This window comes from Eucalyptus grandis, chromosome 6 (genome assembly GCF_016545825.1).
Source record: "Eucalyptus grandis isolate ANBG69807.140 chromosome 6, ASM1654582v1, whole genome shotgun sequence".
Lineage (NCBI taxonomy): Eukaryota > Viridiplantae > Streptophyta > Magnoliopsida > Myrtales > Myrtaceae > Eucalyptus > Eucalyptus grandis.
The window spans coordinates 17,807,574-17,818,371 of record NC_052617.1 but is presented as its reverse complement, the minus strand read 5'-3'; the positions used below and the strand labels follow the sequence as shown (position 1 = coordinate 17,818,371).

General features: G+C 41.3%; 1 protein-coding gene across 1 annotated transcript; it reads left to right on the top strand.

The window, feature by feature from the left end:
- The first annotated feature begins 6,199 nt into the window (after positions 1-6,199).
- LOC104448692 lies at positions 6,200-9,738 on the top strand. The gene is made up of 3 exons (XM_039314405.1): positions 6,200-6,205; positions 6,291-6,464; positions 9,175-9,738. Exons 1-3 carry the CDS (start codon positions 6,200-6,202, stop codon positions 9,649-9,651), a joined length of 657 nt encoding a protein of 218 aa, XP_039170339.1. The 3' UTR covers positions 9,652-9,738.
- The last annotated feature ends 1,060 nt before the right edge of the window (positions 9,739-10,798 follow it).

Here is a 10,798-nt window from a genome sequence, read left to right as displayed (position 1 = left end):
GGCACTTCATGGTTTGTTTGTGAAACAAACCATCAACACTCGGTGAGCTATTTCGTGCTATATGATGACTTTTCCTAACACGGGTTTTCGATAATAATTTGTCTATTGTTACTTGAACCCGAAAGCCATTTATTTTAGGATGTGTTTGATAGTCTGCATGACACGGTGAAGGCAAGATAACTTCATCTAGCACTTGGAGGTGCACTTTAGAGGGGGTAGTCTATATAAGATTGGATGATTTATCTAGAAGTAGGAGTAGGAAAATTGTATAATACTCCAATGTTTGTATGGTAATGACGGTGCCATTGGCACCAGTGACGGCCACAGTTGTAGTTGTTGCCTCTCATCTTCCTGAATTGGCTAACCACTGCATCTTGGCCATATGTCATTTTAATTTATTTATTTTTATATCAATCCCGTGGTAAGTCCACATGACACACATTAATTCGGATATGTAAATCCGCACAACACACATTAATTCGGACATATCACTCCTAATATTAGCCAATATCATGTTATTTGGTCCAAAAATCCTAAAATCTATTATATGGAGAGCAATTTAGTTCTAAACCTTTTGAATTATAAAAGAATAAATAATGTTATAATTTTTTTTGCAAGATAGAACATTAAAACAAGGAAATTGCTTCATATTATCCTAATGGGCTCTCCAAAGTACGACTTTTTTAAAATCTCGAAAGGCGCTAAAGTGAAATCCCACCTCAGACAACATACCTTGAGGTCGCCTTGACGTGCTCACGGAATCATTGCAAATGCACGAACCAAAATTAATTAAAATATTTGTGTCTTTTGTATAACCAAGTTAGAGGAGAAGACTCATCATTTTAAAAATGAGCGATTAGTCCGAACCAAAATTAATTAAATATTTGTGTCTTTTGGATAACCAAGTACGAGGAGAAGACTCATCATTTTAAAAATGAGCAAGTAGTCTTCTCCTATTGTTACTGCTCAACCTAAGCGCTGATAATTAACATGTTCCGCTTATCCAACATGATTTTATGGTTAGTCCACGACATCTAAATAGACGTTCCTAGGGTGTAGCGATCAATAAAATATCTTTATTTTATGTTTACCAAAAATTCACATTCGAGAGAAATTTGCAACTCCACAAATGAAGACATTATGATCATTGGATTTCACCTCTCTCTCCCCCCACCTCAATTTGAATCCGGGCTCCATCAAAGAACATATTAAGTATGGAGGAGTATTTTAAGCTGACACGAAATAAGACAACCACTACAAATGATATACCAGACATCTCAAAGCAAATGCCATATATCCCGGAAAAGCCAACAAAGTCGCGGATGCGTTAAGTCGGAAGTCATCAATTGCGTAGATGATGGTCCAAGAATGGATCCTACTTGAAGGAGTTCGAGATTCGAATTTCAAGTTTGAAATAGGCCACTTTTCGAATCTCATGGCCACCCTCAAAATTGAACCGGAAGTACATATAAGGATTAAGACGTTGCAGTTGACAAACCCTGAGATCTAGAAAATTCCGCAGGAGGATTCAGAAAAGAGGAAGGCTAACTTTCAAGTTACCGAGGACAGAACACTAAAGTTTTATGGGTGATTGTGTGTACCTGACGATGCACAGCTTAAGGAGGAGATCTTGTCAGAAGCCCATGATAGTAGTTATAGTATTCATCCGAGCAATACAAAAATGTATCAGAACCTGCATCAACACTATTAGTGGACCGGCATGAAAGCGGATATCGCCAGACACGTCGCCAAGTGTCTGACGTGCCAACAAGTGAAAGCACAGCATTGTAAGCCTTGAAGACTTTTGCAACCTCTCGAGATTTCTGAGTGGAAGTCGGAATATATCACAATGGACTTTGTGATGGGATTACTGAAAAGTTAGCAAGGTAACGACTCCATATGGGTTATAGTCGACAGATTGACAAAGTTTGATCACTTCATCGCCGTACGAAAGGACTATGCGTTGGACAAGTATGCTGAGTTGTACGTGCGACAAATAGTTCGTCTTCATAGGGTGCCAGTGACAATCACGTCAGATCGAGACCCGAAGTTCACGGTAGTTTGTTGGAAATGTTTATAGATTGCCTTGGGAATGAAGCTATAGTATAGCACGGCTAATCATCCACAAATGAATGGCCAGTCTGAGAGGACAATTCAAAACCTCAATGACATGCTGCAAGCTTGCGTATTGGACTTCAAAGGAAGTTGGGAGAAACATCTTCACCTAGTTGAGTTCGCCTACAACAACAGTTATCAGCAGAGTATTTAGATGGCATCGTTTGAAGCGTTGTATGGCAGAGCGTGCAGAACTCTTGTTTGTTGGGATGAGGTTAGAGAACGTAAGATTACGGGCCCTGAGTTGGTTCAACAGTCAGTCGACGCCGTCAAATTCATTCGAGAAAGACTCAAGACCGCTCAAAGTCGTCAAAAGAGCTATGCAGATAAGTGGCGTAAACTACTAGAGTTTCAAGTTGGTGAACATGTATTCCTCAAAGTGTCACCGATGAGGTGTACTTCACATTTTGCCAAGAAAGGAAAGTTAAGTCTGAGGTACATTGATTCCTTTTGAAATTTTAGAGCGAATTAGGACTTTAGCATATCGTCTTGCGTTGCCGCCGAAACTTACACAAGTGCACAACGTCTTCCACGTGTCGATGTTGATGAAGTATGAACCTGACCCAACCCGCGTGCTGAATTTTGAGGAATTAGACGTGGACAAGAGAGTATCATACGTGGAGAGACTAGTTCGATAGTGGATCGAAAGGAGCAAGTGCTGCGCAACAAGACAATTCCCTTGGTTAAAATGGCTTGGAAACACCACGGAACAGAACGAGCCACGTAGGAAAGCGAAAAGTCCATGAAACGTCAATATCCCCACCTTTTTAAAGAAGAATTGTAATAGTTTAAATTTCAATGACAGAATTTTTATAAAAGGGAAAGAGTTGTGATATCCTGAAATTTGACCCCGTCTCAAATATACGACGCGCCTATGGTCATTTTACTCGGAGCTAGCCCCTCACGAGTTAACTAATCTATTAGGTAAGGCCGTTAAAGGATATAAATACGACAGACTAGAGAATTCGATCAAAAATTGATCGCTCGACCGTAATAATCGACAATGGTCAATACGATACCGTTATAATCAAATTGTGATTTGATATAAGTCGATTTGATGGAATTACGTAGTTGAATTGCGGGTGGTTCCGCACAATTACGATATTCGCATCTAATGGCAATAACCCGATTTTCTATCAATATAATACTCGGGACACATAATTGAAATCTCGTGATTTTTACGACAACTGAGAGTCGACTACAATTCGGAGATGCACAAACGTGAATAAAAAATTATCAACCACGAGTCAAACATACTAAAATCCCTAAAAGCTACCCGTTAGGTTAGGTCGTACTAAAATTGCGTTTGGTTGATTTTAACCACAAAATTGAATTTGATTTCAAGAATCGGACGTTTGAGCATGTCATGATTCATTTATAGGATGTCGTCTCATCTTTCGGCAAATTTTCGTTGAATCCGGAATTTTACGGAAAAATCGATTTTGGATAAAAAGAAAAGAAAAATGAAATTCGGATGGGCTTAATAATGGGTTTTTTCTACCCTATTTTGGCTGATTTTGGGGGAAATTAGAACTAAATTCTAATTGGATAGCCACTTGACTTAGGGGCTGAAGACTTTTGGGTAGTGTGATGATGGGTTGGATATTTTATAAAGCCTCTCATTAGCCATGCAATTGACTTCCCATTTCTCCCTCTCTCTCCCATATTTCCCTCCCCCATGCGCACACTTCTTTTCCCCTAGCCGCTGCCACCATTTTCCTCTTTTGTATCTCATTCCCTCTCAACTTTTCCTTCTTCTTTCTTACTACCACAACCTTCATTCTCTATTCTACTGCATCACCCCAACACCAACGTCTCCCCCTCCCACTAGCAACTGCCCGACTCCACCACAACACACCAGCCCACCGTCATGCCAACACAGTCCATCACCGGTTCAACTCTCACCACCGCCCGTCCCAGCCCAATAGCTGACGTCCAGCAGCTCTGCTTAGCAGTCCGTCTAGCATCCCCCATTTGTCCAGCTCAACTTTGTCCGCTAGCCTCGTGTCCAGCCGAGCCGCATCCACCATTGCCAACAGCCACCTCTGCCACCAGCTCGCCAGCATCACTAGCGGCCACCTCCACTGACTAACCTTCTACAAAACCAGTCCCCCTCTTGGCCGAGAGCCTTGTAGGGCCAACCCCACCTCCATCAAGTCTCTGTTGGACATACGGTAGTCTTGGGTTCTCACCACCGCCACGCTGCCGTCGTCGTGAACCCACCGCCGTTCTAATCCAATGAGTTAACTCCCTAATCCTAGATTAGGTTGTTAATTGCACTTAGGGGGTTAGATTAGTGTAATGAGGATTAGTTAGTTAATCCTAGGTTAGTGTAACTAGCTTGGTTAGTGTAATTAGCTTGGTTAGGTTAGTCTACCTTAGTTAGGTTAGTTTATTTGGGTTAGGTTTGTTAACCATGATTAGGTTAATTAATTATAGTTATGTTAATTAAGTTGGATTAGCTTTACTAATCGCAATTTATTTAATTAATCGTAATTAGCATAATTAGTATCGGATTAGTTGTTTTGCAGAATTTTACACTCGTTGTGGAATTTTGTGTGATTTTGATGGCTTATATGTGCAACTGATTGCTCGATGGTAGTTGTCAATTATTATTGCAAAACTCGATTTTATGGGCATTTAAATAGAAAAATGTTAAGTGTCGGGTTTTGATGCCAATTTTTATGTACTATATAAAATCATGGAGTTTTAAAATAAGAGCATACCAAGTTTGACGATTCACTTTGGAATATGTGACCATGCACGATTATGTTATCAGGATTTTTAATATGAAGAAAAAGTGGCCAAGTTCATTATTTGAAATGAGATATTTGAATGCAAAGCATGGTGTTCTTGGCTAAATATATGTGCACGTATGGTCACTATCGGAACCCGTCAGCCGACAAGAGTAGGGGAGGTGATGCCTAATTAAGTTTGAATGCCCCACATCAATAGATGTCGAGTCGCAATGGAGACTGGGCCGATACTCCTTTATGAAATGTCATCAAGGCGTGTAGTGCTAGACGTTGCCGTGCCTAACGAAGTGGAATGATGCCCTGTTACGCCGGATGATCGCCGACTGTTGGGTTGGTTGTGGCTGATGGATTGTAATAATTGAAACACGCCTGAATGGTTGTGATAGTTGCGCCTAATTATGGGGAAAAATTGTGTGGGACGTGTCATAATGGTTTTACCTTATAATCAAGACTCATGTGGATGTTTGAAGGATAAGAATGATGTGTTCCGATTATTAATTACGCTTGTGTTATTTATAATGGCATATGTGATGCGTTAATGTGTAGGGACGTGCCGAGGCGAGGCGAGTTTTGTATGGTACATGTTTAGGATCGCCTTCAAGGCGAATTTGCATCCTAATCGAGGTTTATGGTTTTGACTCACTGAAATTTATCTCACCCCATCGTGGTTAACCTTTTTCAGATCCTTTGTATGATACGTCCTGTTCGTTTCAAGGTTCCGTGGGAAATGGACTACGAGTCTTCCTTTTTCCCCATTCCCGGGACCACCCAAACTCGCGAGTTAATGGTGACCACGATTTGGGTCGATGAGGATCTCCTTCATTTGGTACCTCATCGCTTCAAAGTGTGGTTCATTAACGAGTGCAATGGTGCTCGGGAGAGTCCCCTGCAGGGTTTTGACAAACCGCCCATCGGGACGGAGGATGGGGAGGTAGGTCACTCCATGGACATCGATATATCGGACGGTGTCGTGGAGGAACCTGAGCTCGAGTAAGAGGGATCTGGTGTGTAGGTTGCCTAGGGGTTTCTTTTTTAGATAGACTTATAAATATGAACCCGTAGGGTTAACTTGGTATGTTTATAAAGTGTAGTTTCTGGAAAATGGTAGCATGTTTTTACTATCCCTGTGTTTGATTGTTAGCCAGGTGTTCATTTAATTCGCTTCTGCGTGTGCTTAATTGAAAGATAAAAAGAACAGGTCGGCGACGCATCTTGGGACGTCATATTTTTTTATCGACTACCGAGGGATGTGCGCATACCCGGGGTTTGGGGCGTGATAGAAGGTCTTCTTGAAGATGACCCCACGACGACCCCCATCTCCAACGGCAATGGCGGTAAGCTCCGGCAGCTCCAATTGTCTTTCGCGATGTGGGTTTCGCTTGGCATTGACTCCCGCTCGGTGTGTGTTTGTGGGCAAAGGTGGCAAAAGGAGGGCATCCTCTCAAGAAGGAGGCAGTGGAGGAAGCCGAAGAAGGAGAGGAAGCCAATGAGGATGACGCCGAGGCCGAGGCCGACAAGGAGGGAGCCCAGCGGCCGAAGTTGGACGAGGACTTTTACGAGATTGAGGCCGTCCACCGCAAGAGGGTTCGCAAGGTCATCCCTTTGACTTTTTACTTTCCCATTGTAGTCAAGACCTCATTTTTTGCTCCTGGGTTCGTCATTACTATCTTGTTGGTTCTTGTTTCGTGGTAAAAGATCTTGTTGTTGCTGTTGCTACAAAGCAAGGAACTTGCTTTGCGAAACCCTAGAATGCGAGGAGCAAATAAAAGGGCAATGGCGGAATCGATGAGAGGGCGCAGGTGGTGACGGCGGCAACAGCGGCGGTGGAGTCGACGAACAAAGAAGGCGCAATCGTCACGTTGAGAGGGTCAATAATGTGTTTGGATGAAGACTGAAGAGTGTTTGGGTTTGGATGAGAGGAAAATGTGTTTGTTTCAAACACATTAAGCCAATAATGTGTTCGGACCCAAACAATGTTTTGACCCTAACTTGACCCAAACATGTTTGTTTTCTTATTTTATAACAATTACCTGAATAATATTAAGACCCGAAATATGTATTCAACTTGTTTCATGTTTAGTTTGTGTTTCGGTCATGATGTATGGAGTCAATGCAAATGCGCCCAGTCAGTAACTAACTTTCCAAAAGGATCGAGTTTTGATTCCTTCTTTTTCTTATGCCCAATCAAAAGAGCGTTACCATTAGAATCGAGTATTACGTGGAAATCCCTGTGAAAAAGAAAAAAAAAAACAAAATACAAATCTGGGACAACAAGCTGTCTATCTCTCGAGCTCGAGAGAGATTTGATGGTGCTCTTGAATTTTTTTTCAAGCTAAGTTGAGTTAATTAAACTTTTAAAGCTAAAAGCCCCTTTGAACTAAGATTTTGTTCTTGGGCCCAGCCTTCTGGAGGCGTAGAAGCGATGGATAAAAGACTTTCGATTCCCTATATAATTCTTGCTTTCCCAAACATATGTTCATTCTTGAACCCGTAAGTCTCAGTTTCCCTTGCTAAGCAGAAACTCATCGCTCCATTTTAAAGTTTGGAGGCTTCGTCGGCTGGATTTTCTGGATCAGCCCACGAAGAAGAAGAAGAAGAAGAAGAGGCCCAGCATTTGAGGAACTTGATGAGATCGCGAGTCAACTCGCGATTCTAACGAGTTTAGCGAGTTTGACTTGCCATCCTGAAGCGATTCCGACTCGCGATTTTAAAAAGCATTTGGTTTGATGCTTGTGGAGTTGAACGTTGCAGAGCCCAAAGGTAATTTCTCTCCCTCTCGGTGTTAGTTTTGCTTCTTGGTCAGCGAACGTGAACTTGTTCTTCCCATTTTTATTCAAATTGCAGCGCACCCATATTCTCAGGTTTTTATTGGATTTTGAGGACACCCACACCCCCATCAAGCAGTAAGTACTTTGTATGACCTGGTGAAATTACTAAGACGTTTGCGCTCTGGCGTGTATGGTTGGCTCGATACCAGTTGATTCCTCTTGAATTTTTCGCTTTTATAGGTCGAGGTTAGATCACTACCCCGTGCCAGGAAGGAAACCATGGTTTTCCAATCGCGGGACCGAACTGCTCGGACCTCGAGAAATTACTTCTTTTTTTTTTTTTGGCTTTCTAATGAAATAGCACATTTGATACATTTCATCGAATCTTCTTAAGTAACGGTTGATAACTTCAGAATCCATGAAAACCCACGCCATCACAATTCCACGCCACCTGCTTGATTAAATTCCAGAAAGCATCTGCTTTGGGATGGTCTTCTTAAATTATACATCTTCCTATTTGTACTGTCACCATGTACTTCAACTCTCTGTATCCATGCTAATTCTGAACACTTGACCAGTGATCCTCCAGGTTTCTCCTATATGCTCACCTTGAGGTTTTGTAATATCTCTGGTATTGGCAAAATTAGTGTCACGCTGAGCCATTGAAGTATGTTAACTAGCTTAAATATGTTCAATGCAACGTACATTCATCTCTCCCCTATGACAGTGTGAACAGACAAGTTTCCCCTTGGCCTTCCTCTTCCATCCACTATTTCCTGTCATTTGACATCTAATATTTTCTAACCGCACAAAACCTGGGTCACTAGTATTCCTGTGTATGCTGGAAAATGATAGTTTATTTTTAAACTTTTGACTGCAGTGAAATCAGATCTTTAGCTGGTTGAGTTGTCTTCTCTTTGGCAGCTGATACCTGAAGTCAGAGGCAGGCAGTCATTCAGCTAAATGGTGAGTGTCATATTGACATTTTCTCCTTGTATTAGTACTAACTGTACAAGGAAGTGCAGCACATCAAAATGTTCTATCCACCTAGGATATTACACCTCTTCTTGGGCTCATAAGATGGAGGACATTGTAGTATCCTCTTACCAGCCTCGTCATTATCATGGTCGGCTGAGTTTACAATTTTGTAAGCCAAGTAAGTTCCCCTCCCTCATAATTATCATGGTCGTCTAAGTCTGCAAATAATAAGCCAAATAAATTCCCTGCAGGAAGTCTTAGTAGTTACCTTAGCTATGCAGTTTCCTGTTCCTAATATTGGAGTACTTTTTTCTTTAATGAGGTACTCTTTAGTTGTTTCTTGCACCTTGGCTATAAAAATTTAGTGATTGTCAAATAGCTTATTACAAATTGCGTGTTACAGGCAATGCTGTTCAATTTTGAACACTTCTTTCCAGCTCTAACGTTGCCAACATTTGGTGCAGTCTTTCCTAGAGGCCATTCGTCTTTCTTCTCTTCAACAGTTTGTCGAGCGAACCAAGGGGATAGTGCCTTTAGTGGCGAAAACATTACACTAGATCCAGCAAATTTTAGAGCAGGAGCTCCAAGTTGCCATTAAGGAGGAAAACTATGCAAAAGCTGCAAAACTCAGGGATACACTTCGTAGTATTCAAGAGGATAGCAAAGCATCCGTGCTAGCAGCAAATGCTGAATTTTACAGATCATTTAAAAATGGAGATTTATCTGCCATGCAAGCTATTTGGTCAAAAGGGGATCATGTTTGCTGTGTACACCCAGGTGTCCTTGGCATATCTGGTTATGAATCGGTCATGGATAGTTGGATTCATGTATGGGGAAACTATGAGTTCCCATTGGAGATTGAGCTGCGAGAAGTTAGAGTCCATGTTAGAGGGGATTTGGGCTACGTAACTTGTGTGGAACTGGTTAAAACCAAAGGTAGCAGTTGGGGAGGGCAGTTTGTGACTAATGTGTTTGAGAGAAGTGATGGCCAATGGTTCATCTGTGTCCATCATGCTTCACCTGTTGATTTTTGAAGAGTGTTTGCTGAAATTTTTTGTTCACTGGCAAAATTGTCTGTTTCTGATGGATCTGCTGCTCTAGTTTTATCTTGTCATGTTCTTTAATTGGTTGCTTGATTTTCTAGCATGTTATTTACTCTTTCTTGAAATCGAGGGAATAGCTTTGTTGTGAATGTAATCACACAAATGTTTGGTAAAGAAAAGGGTGACCCTCACAGTAAGTTGCTACTAGTCCAAACAGAACTAGCGACACTTTTAAGATTGTCATAGTGTTGAAGTCTGTTGCAGAAACTGTTCATCCCACTTGATGTATGGGGATTTCCACAGTATCTACCTTGTCTTCGAGTTTTCTATGAAAGAAAATCATTAGATGGAGCGCCTCCTCATGATGTGTCATCAGAATCTTATGGAAATTGAAATAGATGGTTCAAACAGAAGTTTTAATGGAATAGAGCTATGTCAAACAATCAAATATCATTTGATATCAGAGCTTGATGGAACTTTATGCATGCATCAGATATTGTATCTTAATATCTACAAAACTTTCATAATGTGGTCTCTCAAAACTATTTATCTCAAGATTGGAGCCCCAGCTCATTTGATTGAAAGACCAGAAGGTGAAGAATTGCGAAAATTAGAACTAATTTGGAGATAAGAGTGTAGTTTGCAAGTCAATCCGTGCTCACATCCCCCTCTCATCAGTGATGTGACGTATTGATATTTTCAATTTTCAACAATGAGAACTGATCCTTTCCATCAAAACAGCGTGGAGGTGAAGCATTGCTACCTCACAATTAGAGAAGATCCGCTAGGGTTGCAGATTCAAGCTCTAAGATGACTTTCTTGTATTAACCAGTAAAGCAAATTGCAGTAACTCTATAAGCTAATAAAGCCATCCAAGCATCTTCCTCTTTCATGTCAAACTAGGCCCCTGCACCTGCAATACTAAGGTTGGTTCTGGGGAACCATCTTGACTAAATTTTACCGCCTACTGGAGGAGCTTCCCATACAATGCTTATTCATCAATTTGTGCACCAGCGTGTAATCTAACATCGCAGAATGTGACGATAGTGGCTTTTCTGGTTCAGTGCACTAGTTTGATGATTAACCAACTCAAGCAAGTGCGATGTACCATGCATTTGCAACTTAAAACTCTTCTATC

What these genes read in the sequence shown, in the direction of transcription:
- LOC104448692 (XM_039314405.1), top strand. An exon ending in ACCGCAAGAGGGTTCGCAAG is followed by an intron (nt 6,465 to 9,174) that starts GTCATCCCTTTG and finishes ACATTACACTAG; the next exon opens with ATCCAGCAAATTTTAGAGCA.